At 42.4% G+C, this 24,266-nt stretch overlaps 1 protein-coding gene across 1 annotated transcript in view; it reads left to right on the top strand.

Annotated features, from left to right (window-relative positions):
* Positions 1 to 24,266, top strand: part of LOC139186166 (ATP-binding cassette sub-family C member 4-like) — a 54,663-nt gene that overhangs the window by 5,147 nt on the left and 25,250 nt on the right. Inside the window, exons 3-8 of the mRNA XM_070799969.1 lie at positions 1,137 to 1,300; positions 2,436 to 2,561; positions 3,902 to 4,151; positions 6,005 to 6,106; positions 16,139 to 16,228; positions 19,448 to 19,639. Coding sequence (XP_070656070.1) covers positions 1,137 to 1,300; positions 2,436 to 2,561; positions 3,902 to 4,151; positions 6,005 to 6,106; positions 16,139 to 16,228; positions 19,448 to 19,639 — 924 coding nt within the window. The remainder of the gene's footprint in view (positions 1 to 1,136; positions 1,301 to 2,435; positions 2,562 to 3,901; positions 4,152 to 6,004; positions 6,107 to 16,138; positions 16,229 to 19,447; positions 19,640 to 24,266) is intronic.

Raw genomic sequence — 24,266 nt, 5'->3', positions numbered from 1 at the left:
GATCATCGAAAAAGCAAGAGAGTTCCAGAAAAACATCTATTTCTACTCTATTGATCTATGCCTAAGCCTTTGACTGTGTAGATCACAATAAACTGTGGAAAATTCTGAAAGAGATGCGAATACCAGACCACATGACATGCCTATTGAGAAACCTGTATGCAGGTCAGGAAGCATCAGTTAGAACTGGACATGGAACAACAGACTGGTTCCAAATAGGAAAAGGAGTACATCAAGGCTGTATATTGTCACTCTGCTTATTTAACTTATATGCAGAGTACATCGTGAGGAACGCTGGTCTGGAAGAAGCACAAGCTGGAATCAAGATTGCCGGGAGAAATATTAATAACCTCAGATATGCAGATGACCCCACCCTTATGGCATAAAGTGAAGAAGAAATAAAGAGCCTCTTGATGAAAGTGAAAGAGGAGAGTGAAAAAGTTGGCTTAAAGCTCAACATTCAGAAAACTAAGATCATGGTATCCAGTCCCATCACTTCATGGCAAATACAGTGGCTGATTTTATTTTTCTGGGATCCAAAATCACTGCAGATGGTGATTGGAGCCATAAAATTAAAAGACACTCCTTGGAAGGAAAGTTATGACCAACCTAGACAGCAGATTAAAAAGCAGGGACATTACTTTGTCAACAAAGGTCTGTCTAGTCAAGGCTATGGTTTTTCCAGTGGTCATGTATGGATGTGAGAGTTGGACTATAAAGAAAGCTGAGTGCCAAAGAATTGATGCTTTTGAACTGTGGTGTTGGAGAAGACTCCTGAGAGTGCCTTGGACTGCAAGGAGGTCCAACCAGTCCATCCTAAAGGAGATCAGTCCTGGGTGTTCATTGGAAGGACTGATGTTGAAGCTGAAACTCCAATACTTTGGCAACCTGATGTGAAGAGCTTACTCATTTGAAAAGACCCTGATGCTGGGAAAGATTGAAGGCAGGAGGAGAAGGGGATGACAGAGGATGAGATGGTTGGATGGCTCACCGACTTAATGGACATGAGTTTGGGTAAACTCCGAGAGTTAGTAATTTACAGGGAGGCCTGGTGTGGTGTGGTTCATGGGGTCACAAATAGTCAGACAGGACTGAGCAACTGAACCGAACTGAAGAAGGCTTTGTTTTTCTCTTTTAAGGTAACGATGTTCTTGCACTATCTGTGGGTGGGGCCACTGCAGGCTGTCGCAGTGACCACCCTGCTCTGGATGGAAATAGGAATATCATGTCTTGCCGGGATGGCGGTTCTCATTATTATTCTGCTTTTGCAAAGCTGCTTTGGGAAGTTGTTTTCATCACTCCGGTAAGAGAAACGCTTCTTTTAAAAATTGATATTACGTAATTGGTAACATCCACAGTCTGCTTGATGCTTTTGTTCAAAAACAAGACAAATGCCTTCCCTAGTCACTTCTTTGTGTGAGTTGTAGACCCTACAGGCTTAGCCAGTGGAAGCTCCAGCCTTAAACTGAAGGCTGATCCTGAAACAGGAACAGGGAAGGCATTCACTGGGTCCTCTTGGCACTGTGTCTGAAAAAATAGAGTGTCCTTCAGCAGAATTTACCCATGTCCAAGTTATTTAAATATTGTTAAATAGTAATAATCTTGTAGCCCCATTTCTCACTGCATATATTTTTGTTATGCTTGTGTTGGAGCCTTTCAGGTATTTATTCATGTTTCCATTAAGTTATAAACACCCCAAGGGCCAGGCTATCTCCATTGTGTCTTTATGAAGCCCCACAGTCATAGCAGCACATGTGACAGAAAAGTGGCTGGTGGTGAAGAGCCTTCTGCTGCTGAGTTAGACCTGAAGCAGGTCCCAGAGGGTTGGAGGTGGGTGGTTGTCAGGTGATGGAGACGTTGTGCTATTTGAAGGTCACTGAGTTCTTGTGTGTGTTGTGTGTGTGTAGTTCTGTGCTTGGTGTCTTTATTTGGAATTTCCTTTCCTGTCTTTGCTGGAGAGATAGATACTTCCTATCCTTCAAGGCCCTGTTCAAGTGCTACCAGGTCTCTGAAGCTCTTTTTGTTCTCCTTTCTTGGTGGAATTAACAGTCCCATCTTTTCTGCTCCCCAGAACTTCTCTCCTATTTTATTACAGCACAGACTCTGTCTTCCTGGGTGTCTTTCTGCCTCCCTACCTGACCATGATCTCTTTGAGCAGATGGTTTGTATCTGACACATTTCAGGTCTTTCTTAGCCGATCCTGCACATTCTCAAGTTACTTCTTAAAATGGACTGAATGGTTGGTTTCCTAGTTGAAGCCTTTTTCTCCATTTGTACTTTGAGTAGGACCTGCCTGTGTTCTAAGTGCAAAAGGGCTATAGAGAATAATTTTATTCCTAGCCCCGCCCCCATGCACACTCCTGCTGCTGCTGCTGCTGCTGCTGCTGAGTAAAGTTGGGCTGTGGTCATTGAGGCTCATCTCATGTCTGTCCCCTCAGGAGTAAGACCGCTGCTCTCACAGACGAGAGGATCAGGACCATGAGTGAAGTCATAACTGGCATCAGAACAATAAAAATGAATGCTTGGGAAAAGTCATTTATAGACCTTATTACCAGACTGAGAAGGTAAGTTTATATATATAGATGTCACTCCATATTTTCATGCTTTATTTCCTATTCTATTGGATATTTTAGATGTCTTGCCAAAGAAGTGTTTAAGTTCATCTTCACATTAAGGTGAACTTAAATACTAACTATTCACTGCATCACCTACATGTGGCAGGAGGGTTAAGAATAGTGGAGATATCATTTAACCTGTTCTTTCATTTGCCATCTTTTCAAAGGAAAAAAATATATATGCTTCTTACTTATATAGAAATGAAATTCTAAGAAGTTTTTAATACCTCAAATCCCAATAAGCAATGCTTTTAACATAGTATTTGAGACAATGACATTCAAACTAAAATTGTAATTTATGGTGATGGCTGATAACCAGGAAGATTATGGAGACTTGGTATACTTGTATTGAGCCGAACTGTATGAATCACTATTGTTCGTTGTTGCTGTGCTTAGTCGCTTAATCGGATCTGATTCCTTGTGACCCCATGGACTGTAGCTCGCCAGGCTTCTCTGGCCATGGGACTTCCCAGGCAGGAATATTGGAGTGGGTTGCCATTTCCTCCTCCAGAGGATCTTACAGACCCAGGGATTAAACCTGTGTCTCCTGCATTGGAGGTGGATTCTTTACCACCATGAAAGCTCATGAATCACTATGCATTTCAAATGGAGCTATGAAAATACTGTCCCTTTTGTTCTGCTTCATGTTTTTAGACTGTTTCTCCATCTTTCATTTAAATATCTGGTGAGCATTTCTCTGACCCCACCTTGTCACCTCTCACTTTGCACCTTTGCGGAGCCCATCTTCCTTCTACTCTGGCCTCCAGGCCTGACTGACTCCAGCTCATCTTCAGGGTCCATGTGTGTGTGACTTGCCCTGACTCCACTGCTCCGAGTTACATATCCCAGCTCTGGGCTCCCTTGGGGGCTGTGATGACTGTCTCTGTCTATTGTCTCCCAATTTTGTGGTTGCTAATTCTCTTCGCCCGCAAGTTCATGAGCGCCTGGAGGGGACAGGCTGTGTCTTTCTGTGAGGAGCCTGGCATAGACTTGTGATTATGAATGTTTGTTGAATGAATGTTCAAACCCAGTATGATTGACCTGAAATGTTTGCAAGTGTGACATTAAGCCTCCTTTTACTTGAAAGAGTGAAGTGATGATGCAGTGTGTGGTCCTGGTGTTGGGCAGACCCCTGAGCGTGCACTATGCTAATGTCTCCATGATGTGAGGGATGGTTTATCTTAATCTGTGTCCATTCCCTAGAAAGGGGCCACTTACACAGGGCACTGAATTCATGTCTTGTATGCTGATGCTTCTTATAAAACCTTTGTCCTACTTTCTTTTTACAGTAAGGAAATTTCCAAGATTCTGAAAAGTTCCTACCTTAGGGGCATGAATTTGGCATCATTTTTCACTGTGAGCAAAATCATGATTTTTGTCACCTTCATCACCAATGAGCTCCTTGACAACCGGATCACAGCCAGCCAAGTGTTTGTGGTGGTGACGCTGTTCGAGGCTTTGCGGTTCTCGAGCACCCTCTTCTTCCCCATGGCCGTCAAAAAGGTGTCAGAGGCCATTGTCAGCCTCCGAAGAATAAAGGTTTGGTGACAAATACTTTTTTTTCAGTTGTAGATGGATTTTTTTTAAATGCCTCCTTTTGTTTGGAATCACTATGTTCCAGTTAGGTGATATTTAACTCTCTCAGTGCCAAAACTGGCAATCTTTCCAGAATGTTATAGGTACTCCCTTTTCTTATTAGGTAGAGTGCATTACAGATATCATAAGACTGGTTCTCATGTAGGGACAGTAGTATATGTAAGTAGCAGTAGCATAGGGCTCTAGTGTAGTGATGTCTACAGAGTGACTAAAGTGTCTAAAAGCAGGAGAAGCAAACAGAGTGCATCTCCTGTGCTGACTCCAGTGGCCAGGCAGTGACTGTGCACAGTCCCTGGGCCGGGAGGGAAGGAACTTGCTGAGAAGTCCTTGTTCCCTGTGGAGGAAGAGTGGCCTCAGATTCACTTAATTCTCTGTGTTCGAAATGAGTTCTTTCCTCCACAGATGTTTTGCTTGTTGGTGTCTGAGCCTACCTTTTGTATCTGTCTTTTCATCCCTGGCCCCTTTTTATTTACTGCTTAATCCATTTTCTCTGGATGCCTTCTTCTTTTTAAATTTGTAATTCCCACCACTATGTGAACTAAGAACTTCCAGATATACAAGCTGGATTTAGGAAAGGCAGAGGAACCAGAGATCAAAATGCCAACATCCATTGGGTCATAGAAAAAGCAAGAGAATTCCAGAAAAAAAACATCTACTTTTGCTTCATTGACTACACTAAAGCTTTTGACTGTGTGGATCACAACAAACTGTGGAAAATTATGAAAGAGATAGGAATATCAAACCACTTTACCTGCCTCCTGAGAAACCTGTATGCAGGTCAAGAAGCAACTGTTAGAACTGGACATGGAACAATGGACTAGTTCCAAATTGAGAAAGGAGTATGTCAAGGCTGTACATTGTCACCCTGCTTATTTAACTTATATGCAAAGTACATCATGTGAAATGCTGGCCAAAGGAGAATGAAAAAGCAGGCTTAAGACTCAACATTCAAAAAACTAAGATCATGGCCTCTCGCCCCATTGCTTCATGGCAATAAATGGGGAAACAGTGGAAACAGTGGCAGACTTAATTTTCTCGGGCTCCAAAATCACTGTAGACAGTGACTACAACCATGAAATTAAAAAATGCTTACTCCTTGGGAGAAAGGCTATGACAAACATAGACAGCATATTAAAAAGTAGAGACATTGCTTTATCGACAAAGGTCTATATAGTCAAAGCTATGGCTTTTCGACTCATTGTGTATGGATGTGAGAGTTGGGCCATAAAGCAGGCTGAGCATAGAAGAAATGATGCTTTCTTGAGAGTTCCTCCTAAGGGAAATCAACCATGAGTATTCACTGGAAGGATTGGTGCTGAAGGGTCAATACTTTCTTTGGCCACCTGGTGCCAAGAGCAGACTCATTGGAAAAGACCCTGATACTGAGAAAGATTGAAGGCAGGAGGAGAAGGGGACAACAGAGGATGAGATGGTTAGATAGTGTCCCTGACTCAATCAACATGAATTTGAGCAAACTCTTGGAGATAGTGATGGACGGGGAGCCTGGAGTGCTATATTGTCCATGGGATTTCAAAGAGTCAGGCACAAATTAGTGACTGAACAGAAACAAATACACTATATTATATGATTATATTGATATATACCATGAGATGTAATAATAGTATATATTATTCCATATATTATTTAATAAGTTCTGATGTGAACTAATACTTTACGTACAGTTAGCAAAACAGTATTTAGACTGTTCAAAGTTTGCAAATTCCAGGAAAGTGACTGTTTTTGTTTGTGCTTTCTTCCTGCAGTTTAACAATCTGCTTTTTTTCTCTTTTCTGTAGAATTTTTTATCACTTGATGAAATACCACAGCTCAACACTCAGCTGCCATCAGATGGTGAAATGATTGTGGACATGCAAGATTTCACTGCTTTTTGGGATGAGGTAACATATCTTTCTTTCCAAGATCCTGACTGCTAACAGACAAGTGTGATATAGATTTACTGGAGAATTTTTAGATTGTGCCATGGTGTAAAATGTGACTTGCTCATTAACTAAAAGTATGTTAATTTTTTTTTTTTTCAAAATTGACACTAAGGTTTGTATCTAATAGAGATTAAGTATAAAATCAACCTAAAATGTTTGACATGTTGCTCTCGCTCTCATTTTTAAGAGAACTTTCAAAGTATTAGCACATTTTGAACTTAAAGTCCATATATTTGTAATGTTAGAATTTATGGAATTGGACAGACAAAATGCGGCAGTGTGGAATGGGTTAACTAACAAACACGCAACTGGTTGTTAAAGACGCTTTGGGGAATCAACGTACATTTTTGCCTTGATTATCAGGCCACTGTATTATACATAGAGTGAGGCAATGATCTGGATGTTTGCTGTGGGGTAGGGTGGGGACTCCTGCATCCTGAGCTTCTGGATACTTGAGTGGCAGCCGGGGCAGGAGGAGACAGCAGGTGGGCATAATGAGCACCAGTGATTCCCAGTTAAAGGACTGCACTGTATGACAAGCTGACAGGGAGAACTGGTGATTCCCAACACTTGGTTTATTTGTTAGGTTCAGGCAAACAGAAGAAAACAAGAAAAATAGGGTCTGGTCTCAAGAAGTTGTCAGCATCACACACCCATTGCGGCCCCTTTACCAACTGAAATGTTCCCCCTGCCCCCTGGTTCCCTGGTCCTCTGTGCACACCCTCCTCTATCAGTGTGAATTAGTAAAACAGAACCTCACTGTGGGAGAGGGAATTCCATTCAAGGAGTTAGTTACGGAGATGATAAAAGGGAGAAAAAAGCAGAAAGGGCAAAATGGTGGTGTGTGAGACAACCCAGGGGTTATCAAAGGCAGGAAGCTGTTCCTACTCCCAGGGCTGGAGGACCTCTGGGAGGAGGTGCCTCCACCAGAGGGTCCACCCTCCAGAGCAGAGCCCAGGAGTCCAGCAGCTGTCAGAGTCGGGACCACAGAGCACGTGTCAACTCTGTAGACTCGTCCTGTCTTTCATGCCTGTGACTCTGTGGTGCCACCTACATCGTGTTCACCTGCTTCTGACTCAGCACCTGCCGTCCCCATCGACAACCAATGGTTTGTTCCCAGATACATGAAACCACATCCCTGTACCTTCTGTACATGGAAACTCACACAGGGTACTTGACCTTCCCTGATGGTTTCTCCTGCCTTAATATAGTAGGTTTGCCTCCTGTTCGGTTCTTGGCATAATGCTCTTGAAACATTTATAGAAAGCACCACTAAAATTCCATTATAAAGTCCACTCTATGTGAATGCTACCACATTCTTTGTATGAAACTCGTTAGCAGATTTCTTTAGTTCCCAGTAAACACGTAGATTTATTTTAAATCAGTTGGGTATATGATACAGATTGTTTCTGCAGTTTTTAATGAACTGAAATAAAAATATATAGAACAGTATCTGCCTGTGCAACAAATGGCTGTAAGGTAGAATAAGGGATTTTAGTTGTACTACAGCCTATGTGAATAAATCAGATGAAAAATCTGAAAAGGTTTCTATATACCTTCTAGAGTAAAAAAAATCCAAATTGTTAATAACTCAATCAATGATTTTAATAAAAAATAATAATAACTCAAGATACTAAACTGCTAAAGGAAGAAGAGAAAATGTTGTGAGTTCTGTGGTAAGGCTCTTCTTGTAAAATCTAACTAATTGCATATTATGATTCTGTTAGAGCAGTATTCAGAATTCCAGAGATGAGAGCCTTCATCAGCTACATTTTCACAAAAATAGCTACCATGTTAACATTAATGTGTGGCAAGGTTTCCTTGGAGAAGGAAATGGTAGCCCACTCCAGGATTCTTGCCTGGAGAATCCCATGGACAGAAGAGCCTGGCAGGCTACAGCCCATAGGGTCACAGAGTCGGACATGCCTGAAGTGACTTAGCAAAGCAACACAAAGGTATTCCTATCTAGGTAAATGATAATTATGCTATTGCAGCTAATTTGTACCACTTTGGGGGAATGAAATTTCTAAATATTTTCAACTGAATCTTATATTTTGTGCTACTGCTAAGTCACTTCAGTCATGTCCGACTCTGTGCGACCCCATAGACGGCAGCTTACCAGGCATCCCCGTCCCTGGGATTGCACTCACTAAAAACTAACAGCTATGGTACCATAATAAAAATTTTTGTGAGGTACCTAGACTGTTACTACTGAGACACAAAAATGTGAGGTAAGCCTACCTTTTCCCAGAAACCTTTTGAGCCAGAGATATTAAACAATTAAGGCACTTGAAAACATTAGGGATATGCATAAACTTTCAAATAAAACAAACTATAGCTGTACTAGCAAGCAATGATGAAATAGTAAATCTTCATCTTATGAACGTTTAATTATCTAAATGTAGGGAATTCTGGCTTAAGAAATGGTCAAAAGCAACTTGTCATTTCTTACGGTAAAATATTGAAAACCAAGCGCTAAATTCAGCCACTATAGGATAAAGAAACTAAAACAAAAAGCCTTAAGGACCTGGAGACTTAGTGAGAAAAAGCTCATTTTAAACTGATTGAAGCCTCTGAACTAATCCTGTGTGTCAAAGGCAGGGAAGAAGGATCTCTCTAAACTTGTAAAAACTAGTGATTCATAAGGAAACTAAAGAAATGAGAGCATGCATGCTTATCAGACCACAGAAATAAAAACTGAGAAAGGATACAGAAGAAAGAAAAAGTGTGATCTGTTTACTCAGGGCAATCATCATTAAAAATCTACAGTAATTTGATCAACTAAAATTTTTCTCTGAAATTATACTGCTCCCATTTCCTGTGTCAAAACTTAAAATGACTCTCTCATTAAAGATTTAGTAAATGATTCTAAAACAGCTTCTTTCTTGCCTCATAGAGGTTCAGTTCAGTTCAGTTCAGTCGCTCAGTCATGTCCGATTCTCTGCTACCCCATGAATCGCAGATGCCAGGCCTCCCTGTCCATCACCAACTCCTGGAGTTCACTCAGACTCACATCCATCGAGTCAGTGATGCCATCCAGCCATCTCATCCTCTGTCGTCCCCTTCTCCTCCTGCCCCTAATCCCTCCCAGCATCAGAGACTTTTCCAATGAGTCAACTCTTTGCATGAGATGGCCAAAGTATTGGTTTCAGCTTCAACATCAGTCCTTCCAATGAACACCCATGGACTGATCTCATTTAGGATGGACTGGTTGGGTCTCCTTGCAGTCCAAGTCACTCTCAAGAGTCCTCTCCAACACCACAGTTCAAAAGCATCTATTCTTTGTTGCTCAGATTTCTTCACAGTCCAACTCTCACATCCATACATGACCACAGGAAAAACCATAGCCTTGACTAGACGAACCTTTGTTGGCAAAGTAATGTCTCTGCTTTTGAATATGCTATCTAGGTTGGTCATAACTTTCCTTCCAAGAAGTAAGCATCTTTTAATTTCATGGCTGCAATCACCATCCGCAATGATTTTGGACCCCCCAAAAATAAAGTCTGACGCTGTTTCCACTGTTTCCCCATTCATTTTCCATGAAGTGATGGGCCCAGATGCCATGATCTTAGTTTTCTGAATGTTGAGTTTTAAGCCAACTTTTTCACTCTCCTTTTTCACTTTCATCAAGAGGCTATTTAGTTCCTCTTTACTTTCTGCCGTAAGGGTGGTGTCATCTGCATATCTGAGGATATTGATATTTCTCCCGGCAATCTTGATTCCAGCTTGTGCTTCTTCCAGCCCAGCATTTCTCGTGATGTACTGCATATAAGTTAAATAAGCAGGGTGACAATATACAGCCTTGACGTACTCCTTTTCCTATTTGGAACCAGTCTGTTGTTCCATGTCCAGTTCTAACTTGCTTCCTGACCTGCATACAGGTTTCTCAAGAGACAGGTCAGGTGGTCTGGTATTCCCATCTCTTTCAGAATTTTCCACAGTTTATAGTGAACCACACAGAAAAGGCTTTTGCATAGTCAATAAAGCAGAAATAGATGTTTTTCTGGAACCCTCTTGTTTTTCCTTTGATCCAGAGGATGTTGGCAATTTGGTCTCTGGTTCCTCTGCCTTTTCCAAAACCAGCTTGAACATTTGGAAGTTTATGGTTCATGTATTGCTGAAGCCTGGCTTGGAGATTTTTGAGCATTACTTTACTAGCATGTGAGATGAATGCAATTGTGTGGTAGTTTGAGCATTCTTTGGCATTGCCTTTCTTAGGAATTGGAATGAAAACTGACCTTTTCCAGTCCTGTGGCCACAGCTGAGTTTTCCAAATTTGCTGGCATATTGAGTGCTGCACTTTCACAGCATCACCTTTTAGGATTTGAAATAGCTCAACTTGAATTCCACCACTTCTGCTAGCTTTCTTTGTAGTGATGCTTCCTAAGGTCAACTTAACTTCACATTCCAGGATGTCTAGGTCTAGATGAGTGTGAGTGATCACACCATCATGATTATCTGGGTTGTGAAGATCTTTTTTGTACAGTTCTTCTGTGTATTCTTGCCACCTCTTCTTAATATCTTCTGCTTCTGTTAGGTCCATACCATTTCTGTCCTTTATTGAGCCCATCTTTGCATGGAATGTTCCCTTGGTATCTCTAATTTTCTTAAGGAGATGTCTAGTGTTTCCCATTGTACTGTTTTCCTCTATTTCTTTGCATTGATTGCTGAGGAAGTCTTTCTTACCTCTCCTTGCTGTTCTTTGTAACACTGCATTCAAATGGGTATATCTGTCCTTTTCTCCTTTGCTTTTGGCTTCTCTCCTTTTCACAGCTATTTGTATAGCCTTTTCAGACAGCCATTTTCCTTTTTTTTTGCATTTCTTTTCCGTGGGGATGGTCTTGATCCCTGTCTCCTGTACAGTGTCACTAACTTCCGTCCATTGTTCATCACACACTCTGTCTATCAGATGTAATGACAAAGCACTTCGGTATTCTTCCTTTGAGAACCCCATGAAGAGTATGAATAGGCAAAAATAGGACACTGAAAGATGAACTCCCCAGGTCGATAAGTGCCCAGTATGCTACTGGAGATCAGTGGAGAAATAACTCCAGATAGAATGAAGGGATGGAACAAAAGCAAACAAACAAACAAACAAAAAAGACCCAGTTGTGGATGTGACTGGTGATAGAAGCAAGGTCAGATATTGTAAAGAGTAATATTACATAGGAACCTGGAATGTTAGGTCCATGCTGCTGCTGCTGCTAAGTCGCTTCAGTCATGTCTGACTCTGTGCAACCCCAGAGACGGCAGCCCACCAGGCTCCCCCGTCCCTGGGATTCTCCAGGCAAGAACACTGGAATGGGTTGCCATTTCCTTCTCCAATGCATGAAAGTGAAAAGTGAAAGTGAAGTCGCTCAGTCGTGTCCGACTCCTAGCGACCCCATGGACTGCAGCCTACCAGGCTCCTCCGTCCATGGGATTTTCCAGGCAAGAGAACTGGAGTGGGATGCCATTGCCTTCTCCAGTTAGGTCCATGAATCAAGGCAAATTGGAAGTTGTCAACAGGAGGTATCAAGAGTGAACACTGACATTCTAGGAATCAGCAAACTAAGATGGACTGGAATAGGTGAATTTAACTCAGATGACATCCTGGAATGTGAAGTTAAGTGGGCCTTAGGAAGCATCACTACGAACAAAGCTAGTGGAAGTGATGGAATTCCAGTTGAGCTATTTCAAATCCTAAAAGGTGATGCTGTGAAAGTGCAGCACTCAATATGCCAGCAAATTTGGAAAACTCAGCTGTGGCCACAGGACTGGAAAAGGTCAGTTTTCATTCACAATCTCAAAGAAAGGCAATGCCAAAGAATACTCAAACTACTGCACAATTGCAGTCATCTCACACGCTAGTAAAGTAATGCTCAAAAATTTCCAAGCCAGGCTTCAGCAATACATGAACCGTGAACTTCCATTGTTCAAGCTGGTTTTAGAAAAGGCAGAGGAACCAGAGATTAAATTGCCAACATCCTCTGGATCAAAGAAAAAAGCAAGACAGTTTCAGAAAAACATCGATTTCTGCTTTATTGACTATGCTAAGGTGTTTGACTGTGTGGATCACAACAAACTGTGGAAAATTCTGAAAGAGATGGGAATACCAGATCACCTGACCTGTCTCTTGAGAAACCTGTATGCAGGTCAGGAAGCAAGTTAGAACTGGACATGGAACAACAGACTGGTTCCAAATAGGAAAAGGAGTACATCAAGGCTGTATATTGTCATCCTGCTTATTTAACTTATATTCAGAGTACGTTATGAAAAACGCTGGGCTGGAGGAAGCACAAGCTGCAATCAAGATTGCTGGGAGAAATATCAATATCCTCAGATATGCAGATGACATCACCCTTATGGCAGAAAGTGAAGAACTAAAGAGCCTCTTGATGAAAGTGAAAGAGGAGAGTGAAAAAGTTGGCTTAAAGCTCAACATTCAGAAAACTAAGATCTGGTCCCATCACTTTATGGGAAATGGATGGGGAAACAGTGGAAAAAGTGTCAGACTATTTATTTGTGCTCCAAAATCACTGCAGATGGTGATTGTAGCCATGAAATTAAAAGATGCTTACTCTTTGTAAGGAAAGTTATGACCAACCTAGACAGTATATTAAAAAGCAGAGACATTACTTTGCCAACAAAGGTTCATCTAGTCAAGGCTATGGTTTTTCCAGTAGTCATGTATGGATGTGAGAGTTGGAGTATAAAGAAATCTGACCACAGAAGAATTGATGCTTTTGAACTGTGGTGTTGAAGACTCTTGAGAGTCTTCAAGGAGAGCCTGCAAGGAGATCCAACCAGTGTATCCTAAAGGAGATCAGTCCTGAGTGTTCATTGGAAGGACTGATGTTGAAGCTGAAACTCCAATACTTTGGCCACCTGATGCAAAGAGCTGACTCATTTGAAATGACCCTGATGCTGGGAAAGATTGAGGGCAGGAGGAGAAGGGGATGACAGAGGATGAGATGGCTGGATGGCATCACCAACTCGATGGACATGGGTTTAGGTAAACTCCGGGAGTTGGTGATGGACAGGGAGGGTTGGCGTGCTGCTGTTCATGGGGTCGAAAAGACCTGGACATGACTGAGCGACTGAACTGAACTGAGCTGATTAGAAAGAAAGTCACGCACCCAGGATAAGGACATTTCCTCGAAAGAAACCGGTTGCATCAAAGGCAGGCTTTGTCACAGGATGTGAGGTCATAGATAGAGTGGTGTTAGTTGTAGCTGAGAGTAGCTGTAGTGGGAGCTGAAGTGGGGAAAGCAGCACTGTGGTTTTCATGGTGGTTGCTATGGTGTGTCAGCTGTGTTCACCACCTGGCAGTCACTAACGCTGAATTATCTGAACAGTAGCTTTTGCCTTTCATTCAATTCAAAAGCAGGTTGTATTAGCAGCCTTAGCATCTAAACAGGAGACACAGCTGTTGTCGTTTACCTAGATTTCTGGTGCTGGAGAGGTGACCCTGAGGAGTCACCGGCATTGGGGCTCTCGTGGTGGTGGTCAGTAAAGCTGGGTGTGTAGTTACATTCAGGGCCACGGTGGTGCCCTGAGCTGTGGTCATTACACAGAGTATGGCCAGGCAGCCTGTGCCCAGAGCAGCAGGTGGGAGAGCCTGGACATCGTGTCCTCTATGCAGGTGTTCAAGTGGAACTGGGGTGCCCAATGCTATGTCTGTCCGTTTGTCCCCTACACACCCCCCCACATTGTGTACAGGTGTCCACTGAGTTTCTTTTGTACCAAACTATGCAGCATTTTCAAATGAACTATTTTGTTCTTTCAAGAGCTGAATATCATGTTCTCAGACTTCTTGCCCTTAGTACAGAACACCCTGTTCTGTTGTCCTGGCCTTGCCTATGGAAGGACTGTGCCCCTTGCTGGCATCATTAGTAATTAGGGGCTGTCATAGGTCATGGGTGAGAGAGCCCTTGAAAGGGGGAGAAGAACAGACATTGGGAATTTTGGAGAGAAGCTGAGTCTGAATGAAGCCCCTGCTGGGTTGGGAGGCAGGAGATAGACGTGAGCTCTGTAACCTTCTCACTATACAGCCAGGTGGACAGGTGGGGAAGGTCTCAGCTTTAATATAAATGGCCCCAGGGACTTCGCTAGTGGTCCAGTGGTTAAGAATCCACCTTCCAATGCAGTAGACTCGGGTTCCACCCCTGGTTGAGGAACTAAGATCTCATAACGCTCTGGAGCAACTAAGCCCACACACCGCAACAAAGACCCAGTGCAGCCAAAATAAGAAAAAAAGCAAAATAAAGGTTCTGTGGGGGCCTCCAGATCTCATGGGACAGGGGTTTGGAACTTTATCTGCACGGAGTCGGGGCTCAGCTGATGGTGTTTTGTTGAGTCAGTGTCCCCTGAGCCTGGATAACCAGTCGGGGAGGGGACCCAGTGCCTCTGAGCTGTCGAGTGCTGCCCTCTTCTGGTCATCCTAGAGCAGTGCTGGATACTGAAGCCTGAACAGGGAGGGAACTCAGTGTCTGGCCCTGACCGTCTGAGGGGCTGTGATGGGAAGCTGATGTTTGTAGGTAGTTCACTATTTTGTAGTCATAACTGAGTGAAAAGTAGTAAAATAGGAATCCTAAGTTTCAGGCAGGAAGAAAGAAGTGGAGAAATTTAAAAAGCTTAAAAAAATCTTTCTCATGTATTAAAATCTAGCTTTTTATTGATTTTTAATTCTTAAAATCTAGAGCAAGTTTTTTGGTGATGAAAAATCATTGTCAAATTTTTTAGTATGTGAACATTTTTTAATCAGTTCAGTTCTTTCTAGGAAAAAAATTCAATTTGAAGATTATCCAGACTTTTACTTAATCATATGTAACCATTGTATGTATGTGTGTGTGTGTGTGTGTGTGTGTGTGTCTTTCTTAAACATAGCAGTTACTGAGAATTCTCTTAACATTTAGATATGTAAAGATGTACAGACACCCTAAGTCTTTCAGGAATATGACCTGTGATTGGCATGATGGTACTTTTCCTTATCTGTCATATTGGACTATGCACTGTCTTATGTACATCCATGTTTTTTGTTTTCTTTGTACTAGAAGCACTTTATTGCTTCTATTTAGCCAGAATAGGTAATGCATATATCACATATAAAATTGAGGCTTTATCACTCTGACCCATGATGTCATAATTAATTTCTTTATTCTTCATTATTTTGTTGTTGGTGTTACATTAGAGCTCTTGTTAAATTAGAACTCTGACCATTACTTATAGGAGTTAATTTAGCATGAGTGACTTCATATAAAGTGCCCTTTTGCTTGCTGAGCATTATTGAGGTTTATTGTATATCAAATGAAAATGGAGAGATTAGTGATTTCAAATTATTTATTAAAAGACCAGGCATGCTAGGTACTTATGCTGCCACCTTGTGAAAATTAATGAGATAGGTAAAACCAAAGCTTATGATGAAAACTTATAAATAATTAAAAACCTCCCTCTGAATATTCTAAGTACATTATATTAATAAGTTCATGTGCATCATGCAGTTTGCATTTCAGGCAGGCACCTTGTCATCTCTACTACTTAAATTCTGTAGGTGTCTAAAGCTGTGTCTATATGGAAATCTGATGAAATAAGGTATCTTCCTAAAGGCAATTATAGCTGCTTCAAACACCCAAAGAGGTAGGATTGGATGAAAAGGCCTCCAGGACACAGTATCTTAAAATAGGAAGGATAAAAATTGTGGGCTATATTAGCATGAAAGTGGAAGTTACTCAGTCATGTCTGACTCTTTGTGACCCCCTGGACTATACAGTCCATGAAATTCTCCAGGCCAGAATACTGGAGTGGGTAGCTATTCCCTTCTCCAGGGAATCTTCCAAACCCAGGTCTCCTACATTGCAGGCAAATTCTTTACCAGCTGAGCCACAGGGGAAGTCACCAGGGAAGATATATTAGCATATCAACGACTATTATATTATTTTCAACTACTTTCTGAAGTAATTTGTGTTACTTTGTTGAAATGAGTGTGTTTTTATAAACTTTAATTTGCAGGAATTGGAATTACCAACCCTAAAAGGCCTTTCATTTACTGTCAGACCGGGTGAACTGTTGACTGTGGTTGGACCTGTGGGAGCAGGAAAGGTAAGTTGTGATGCCTTTCGTCAGTTTGACGCAATGCTGCAGCTCCTGTTAAATTCTCAGAGTGGAGCCCACAGCTGAGTGTGACAGGGTTTGAATTGGGTGTGTCTAGAACAGTGTTTCTCTAGGTGTTTTCCATAGAATGTTAGTTTGCAAGAAGGTTTCATGGCCAAATAAGTCTGGATAAACACACACTGTGTTTTCCTTCTTGATATTTCATGTTGCACAGTTGGGAACTGCTTGTGGGGGGTTTGGCTGTTTCAGTGAAGGAAATTATTGATGTGATAGCTGTTCAGAATAGACGGAGACAGTGGGGACTTCTTTTTGTCACAGTGGCCTCTCCAGGAAGTCTGGAGGTGGTGAAGGCTCTTGCCAGAAGCTCTGAGCATTTCCTCATGTGACTTTACCTGGTCCCGCCAGTGCACATGTAAGTGAATGCGCAGCCATGTGGAAGAGCTCAAGATACAGACGTGAATCAGACCGGACGCCTCTGCCTTTCAGAGGCAACCAGATTCTGAGGTGAGACAGATACGCAGGCAGATTATTTCAGCCCAGTGTGGTGCGTGCTCTGATGGTGTGGACATAGACATGACGCTTCTGTGTGTTACAACAGATTTGAAGGACATGTGTACGTGCACTTAGTCTCCTGTGTTTTGCACAACAAAATACAGAAACCTAAATGTGGGATTTGTACATGAGAGGGAGATGATTATCTCTATGATGGACTTTTTAAAATATTTATTTATTTATGTTTCTTTTAAAAATTTATGTATTTATTTTACATTTTAAAATTTTATTTATTTATTAATTGGACGATAATTGCTTTACAATATTGTGTCAGCTTCTGCCATACATCAGCATGAATCAGCCATAGGTATATGTCTGTCCTCTACCTCTTGAAGCTCCCTCCCACCTTGCACTCCTCTAGGTTGTTACAGAGCACTGACTTTGAGCTCCCTAGGCATGATGGACTTTAACTCTTTGACCACAACAACCTCAGAATTCTCTTAATTAATAATCTTTGGATATGTTCTTCACGCATCGCTTTAAGTTAACAAAGAATATTTATTTATTCGGCTGAATTGGGTCTTAGTTGCAGTACATGGGCTCTCTAATTGTGTGTTGGCCTAGTTGCCCTGGGGCATGTGGGATCTTAGTTCCCTGACCATGTATCTAAGCAGAGCCCCTGGCAATGGAAAACAGATTCTTTTTTTTTTTTAATCTGGGTATAATTGTTAATTTTTTAAACTTTTTATTTTATATTGGGATATAGCCAATTAACAGTGTTGTGATAGTTTCAGGTGAACAGTGAAGGGTATCTTTCAAGCATACATATATACGTGTATCCATTCTCCGGCAAACTCCCCTCCCATCCAGACTGCCACAAAGCATTGAGTAGAGTTCCATGTGCTATGCAGTAAATCCTTGTTGGTTACGTATTTTAAATATAGCAGTGTGTACATGTCCATCCCAAACTCCCTATATATCCCTTCCCCACATCCTGGAAGGTGGATTCTTAACCACTGGACCACCAGGGAAAGTCCCCACATACCTTTTTAAAAACAAGTATTTGTCAAGTAACAGATATCCAGATGCAGGAACAACTGCATTAAACATCAGGTACAGAAAGTAGTGCACAAACTACCACACAATTGCACCCATCTCACACGCTAGTAAAGTAATGCTTAAAATTCTCCAAGCCAGGCTTCAGCAGTACGTGAACCGTGAACTTCCTGATGTTCAAGCAGGTTTTAGAAAAGGCAGAGGAACCAAAGATCAAATTGCCAACATCCACTGGATCATTGAAAAAGCAAGAGAGTTCCAGAAAAACATTGATTTCTGCTTTATTGACTATGCCAAAGCCTTTGACTGTGTGGATCACAATAAACTGTGGAAAATTCTGAAAGAGATGGGAATACCAGACCACCTGACCTGTCTCTTGAGAAACCTGTATGCAGGTCAGGAAACAACAGTTAGAACTGGACATGGAACAGCACACTGGTTCCAAATAGGAAAAGGAGTATGTCAAGGCTGTATATTGTCACCCTGCTTATTTAACTTATATGCAGAGTACATCATGAGAAACACTGGGCTGGAGGAAGCTCAAGCTGGAATCAAGATTGCTGGGAGAAATATCAATAACCTCAGATATATAGATGACACCACCCTTATGGCAGAAAATGAAGAACTAAAGAGCTTCTTGATGAAAGTGAAAGAGGAGAGTGAAAATGTTAAAGCTCAACATTCAGAAAACTAAGATCATGGCATCCGGTCCCATCACTTCATGGCAAATAGATGGGGAAACAGTGGAAACAGTGGCTGACTATTTTTCTGGGCTCCAAAATCCCTGCAGATGGTGATTGCAGCCATGAAATTAAAAGACAGTTGCTCCTTGGAAGGAAAGTCATGACCAACCTAGATAGCATATTCAAAAGCAGAGATATTACTTTGCCAACAAACGTCCATCTAGTCAAGGCTATGGTTTTTCCAGTAGTCATGTATGGATGTGAGAATTGGACTGTAAAGAAAGCTGAGCACAGAAGAATTGATGCTTTTGAACTGTGGTGTTGGACAAGACTCTTGAGAGGGGACTGCAAGGCGATCCAACCAGTCCATCCTAAAGGAGATCAGTCCTGAGTGTTCATTGGAAGGACTGATGTTGAAGCTGAAACTCCAATACTTTGGCCACCTGATGTGAAGAGCTGACTCATTTGAAAAAACCCTGATGCTGGGAAAGATTGAGGGCAGGAGGAGAAGGGGACAACAGAGAATGTGATGGTTGGATGGCATCACTGACTCGATGGACATGGGTTTGGGTGGACTTCGGGAGTTGGTGATGGACAGGGAGGCCTGGCGTGCTGCGGTTTATGGGCTTGCAAAAAGTTGGACATGACTGTGTGACTGAACTGAACAGAAAGTACACATCCTGCTGGTCTGCTCTGCTAGAGAAGAATGTTACACTTTCTTAGTCTTTGCTGAGTAGAGTTCTCTGTTTGGGGAAACTAATGCAGGGTAGATTGTTATGGTATTTATATTGCTTATCCACCTTCAGTTTACATTGACCATTAGTGCTCTTTTCCATGTTTTTCCTTCAATATTCAGAGCTTCACTTTATCCTGTTCTGATATCCTTGATCAAGCACCAGGGTGGGGACTGTGCGGCATTCGTGTCCAGGCCTGAGTTCTCCCTGTTCACATGTGCATGTGCTGCCGTCTGTTTCAGTCGTCACTGTTACGTGCTCTGCTCGGGGAGCTGGCCCCGAGCCAGGGGAAGGTCAGCGTGCACGGGAGGATCGCATATGTTTCTCAGCAGCCCTGGCTGTTTCCAGGAACTGTGAGAAGTAACATTTTATTTGGGAAGAAATATGAAGAAGAGCGATATAAAGAAGTAATAAAGGCTTGTGCTTTGGAAGAGGTGAGTAATGACTTGTGAGCTGCATATACTCAAATTTCAATTGATAGTGTTGGCTTAAGCTATGAGGTTTGTTGAAAGTTCTTTTTTTAAAAAATTTGAAAGGTCTTTGATTGCTGCTTTAAGCTGGTCTGGGTAAACATGCAGTTGTATACGCAGTTGTTTTAATTCTGATGTGATAATCACAGAATGCCTTTATTTCATTTGGTAAAGCTTCATTCAGGTTTAGGTTCTTTTTTTAATGGACAGTTACAAAAATTTGTAAAAACAGAGAGCACACTGTAATGATCTTTCACGTACCCACCCCCAGCTCCAAACAGGATCAGCTGGTGGCCAGTCTTACTGCATCTCCACCCCTGCCCTCTGCCATTCCCACCCCCACCCCATTATTATTCTGGAGCAGATCCTAGACCTCAGATTAGTCAGTCCATCTGTAAACATTTCATCTGTTTTTGTCTAAAAGATAGGAAAGCCTTTGGAAAAAAAAATTTACCAACATTATTTCACCTGAAAAATTACCCTAATTCCTGAATATCATCAACTTTCTCATCGGTGTTTACATGTTGCTAATCATCTCATTGAGAAGTCTTGTTCACCATTGATGGAATCAGACTCCACATGAGTTGTGCCCACTGCACTTGGTTAGTGCCTCCTCAGTCTCTTTCAGTCTCTAGGTTTCCCTCTCTGTTTGGTTTTGACTTGTAATTTATTAAAGAAAATGTAATGCTTTAAAATTTCTTCTTAATCCTGCCTCATTTCATTGGGGGAGAGATTGTTTTCAGAAATTGCATTGAGTTTCACAGAAAATGGCAAGAAGAAACATATAACTCTACCTTGAGATTTAGATGAAATTAGTAAATGAATGATGAAAACTGAACTTACTTAATAGGAAAATGTAATTTGGCAAAAAGAAAGAAAAACATAAATACAGATTAAACAGTATTTTACTCTCTTGAGTTATAAAAATCCATGAACAATAGTGTTAAAGGGCTCCCCCTGTGGTCTGTTCAGATCTGGACATCTTTTATACTGTGAGGAAAAAAGTCTGGGACTGTCTTTCAAAGGTGTGGTGGTGGAGATGCCAAACCTGCTTTCTGAAGAAACAGTAATTTTGCTTGAGTAATGCATGAACATCATAGATTTTTATCAGGTGAATATCAATTTTTGATGATGTGGACAAAATGGAATTGCTCACTCTTCTGTTTCTTTCTCCTGGTCTGTGGTTGGTTAATGGGAGATTGTGTTTGCAGAACCGATGCCAAGTTAGCAGTAAACAGCCAGATTTTTATTAAATAGTGTTTATACTGTGTAAGAAAAGAAGGGGAAAGCAAACATAAAACATTGAGACAATAGCTCCCATTTATTTAGAGTCTACATGCAAATTATTTCTCTTTCTCAGACATGCACCCAGAAGAGGGTATGTTGCTGCTGCTAAGTCTCTTCAGTCGTGTCCGATTCTGTGCGACCCCATAGACGGCAGCCCACCAGGCCCCACTGTCCCTGGGATTCTCCAGGCAAGAACACCGGAGTGGGTTGCCATTTCCTTCTCCAATGCATGAAAGTAAAAAGTGAAAGTGAAGTGGCTCAGTCGTGTCCGACTCTTAGCAACCCCATGGACTGCAGCCTACCAGGCTCCTCCGTCCATGGGATTCTCCAGGCAAGAGTACTGGAGTGGGGTGCCATTGCCTTCTCCCAGAAGAGGGTATATGAATTGTTAATTCTTTATGATTATCTTCGGAGAAGGCAATGGCAACCCACTCCAGTACTCTTGCTTGGAAAATCCCATGGATGGAGGCACCTGGTAGGCTGCAGTCCATGGGGTCGTTAAGAGTCGGGCACGACTGAGCGACTTCACTTTCCCTTTTCACTTTCATGCATTGGAGAAGGAAATGGCAACCCACTCCAGTACTCTTGCCTGGAGAATCCCAGGGACGGGGGAGCCTGGTGGGCTGCCATCTCTGGGGTCGCACAGAGTTGGACACGACTGAAGTGACTTAGCAGCAGCAGCAGCAGCATGATTATCTTCAGTGTTACCATCTTCATTTTATAGTCGGTCAAACTAAGGCTTGGAGAGAGAACTTTTTAAAAAGCAGGTGATGGATAAAGCTGGAAGGTGTGGTGTGGAATAAACAGATTTCAGGTGTTTCCTCTTTACCTTAATCATGTCAACCTCCTGATGCCCAGATCAGACTCCAGAGACCCAGACCAGTGTGTGGGTGTTTCTCTTATGACCTTTCCTTTCTGGTGAAGCTCAGCCTTGTCTTTGTCCCCACATGTGAGTGTCTCTGCAAAAGAGCAGGTGCTGGACAGTGGCTGATATTCAGTGTTTCCCTGGGGACCAATGCTTTGCTGAAGCCACATGGGGTGACAGGACCAGTAATATGGGCAGCATCCGGGGCTTCACCCATCCTTGGGAGTCTGTGCAGCACAGACTCTGGTGGGAAAGGGCCCTGCAGGACTGAGCTGCACAGCGATTCTTCTGTACATGATGTGATGTTTATAAACATGGACTGCTCTCCTGTTCTCTGCACAGTCAGGACATACAGTCGGGCCCCTCGTGCCCATTCCTTCCTTGGCAGGAAGGGAGGCCCAGGGCAGAGAAGTAGTGAAGAGATGAGCTGTGGCTTAGTCTTGCCTGCTGTTACTTTGGGTATGTTCTGTTTCCTGCCTGGGCCTCTGACATTTCAAGAGGATATTGGGTCAGAAAGTTTCCAGGAGGTTTTGCTGCTGCTCTGAAGTGTCATCTCTGCCTCTGATTAGCAGGGGTCAGCAAGGTCGTTATGATACCTGGGAACCACCTAAAAAGTAATGATCCTCTGCTCATCTCCTTTTAGAATCCATGACTCAGTGGATGGGCATCAGGTGGTCACATGATAGTGGCGTGCTGGAAGTATTTTGTCCTGTAGATACGGAGACTATATGTGCAGTAGAAAAGGCTTGGCCTTTGGAGAGAAGCAGTCCTAGGCAGTATCTCTAAGTGTTTGTCTGTTTCCTTTCTTATTAAAAGCAGGAGGAGTGAGGTTACTGTAAAGGCTATAGGCCATGCCTATGAAATGCAGGCATGTCAGGGTTTCAGTAAATTGTCCCTGTCCTTTCTATTCTAACCCTTTTCTCTACATCTGCCCATCCACACATCAGATTAGATCAGATCAGTCACTCAGTTGTGTTCGACTCTTTGTGACCCCATGAATCGCAGCATGCCAGGCCTCCCTGTCCATCACCAACTCCCAGAGTTCACTCAGACTCACGTCCATTGAGTCAGTGATGCCATCCAGCCATCTCATCTTCTCCTTCTCCCCTTCTCCTCCTACCCCCAATCCCTCCCAGCATCAGAGTCTTTTCCAATGAGTCAACTCTTCACATGAGGTGGCCAAAGTACTGGAGTTTCAGCTTTAGCATCATTCCTTCCAAAGAAATCCCAGGGCTGATCTCCTTCAGAATGGACTGGTTGGATCTCCTTGCAGTGCAAGGGACTCTCAAGAGTCTTCTCCAACACCACAGTTCAAAAGCATCAATTCTTCGGTGCTCAGCCTTCTTCACAGTCCAACTCTCACATCCATACATGACCACAGGAAAAACCATAGCCTTGACTAGATGGACCTTTGTTGGCAAAGTAATGTCTCTGCTTTTGAATATGCTCTCGAGGTTGGTCATAACTTTCCTTCTAAGGAGTAAGCGTCTTTTAATTTCATGGCTGCAGTCACCATCTGCAGTGATTTTGGAGCCCAGAAAAATAAAGTCTGGCACTGTTTCCATTGTTTCCCCATCTATTTCCCATGAAGTGGTGGGACCAGATGCCATGATCTTCGTTTTCTGAAGTGTTGAGCTTTAAGCCAACTTTTTCACTCTCCTCTTTCACTTTCATCAAGAGGCTATTGAGTTCCTCTTCACTTTCTGCCATAAGGGTGGTGTCATCTGCATATCTGAGGTTACTGAGATTTCTCCCAGCAATCTTGATTCCAGCTTGTGTTTCTTCCAGTCCAGCGTTTCTCATGATGTACTCTGCATATAAGTTAAATAAACAGGGTGACAATATACAGCCTTGACGTACTCCTTTTCCTATTTGGAACCCGTGTGCTGTTCCATGTCCAGTTCTAACTGTTGCTTCCTGACCTGCATACAAATTTCTCAATAGGCAGGTCAGGGGGTCTGGTATTCCCATCTCTTACAAAATTTCCCACAGTTTATTGTGATCCACACATTCAAAGGCTTTGGCATAGTCAATAAAGCAGAAATCGATGTTTTTCTGGGACTCTCTTGCTTTTTCCATGATCCAGCGGATGTTGGCAATTTAATCTCTGGTTGCTCTGCCTTTTCTAAAACCAGCTTGAACATCAGGAAGTTCACGGTTCACATATTGCTGAAGCCTGGCTTGGAGAATTTTGAGCATTACTTTACTAGCCTGTGAGATGAGTGCAATTGTGCAGTAGTTTGAGCATTCTTTGGCATTGCCTTTCTTTGGGATTGGAATGAAAACTGCCCTTTTCCAGTCCTGTGGCCACTGCTGAGTTGTCCAAATTTGCTGGCATATTGAGTGCAGCACTTTCACAGCATCATCTTTCAGGATTTGAAATAGCTCAACTGGAATTCCATCACCTCCAGTAGCTTTGTTCATAGTGATGCTTTCTAA

The sequence above is a fragment of the Bos indicus genome, chromosome 12, assembly GCF_029378745.1.
Source record: "Bos indicus isolate NIAB-ARS_2022 breed Sahiwal x Tharparkar chromosome 12, NIAB-ARS_B.indTharparkar_mat_pri_1.0, whole genome shotgun sequence".
NCBI lineage: Eukaryota > Metazoa > Chordata > Mammalia > Artiodactyla > Bovidae > Bos > Bos indicus.
This window is presented reverse-complemented; position numbering and strand designations above follow the sequence as displayed.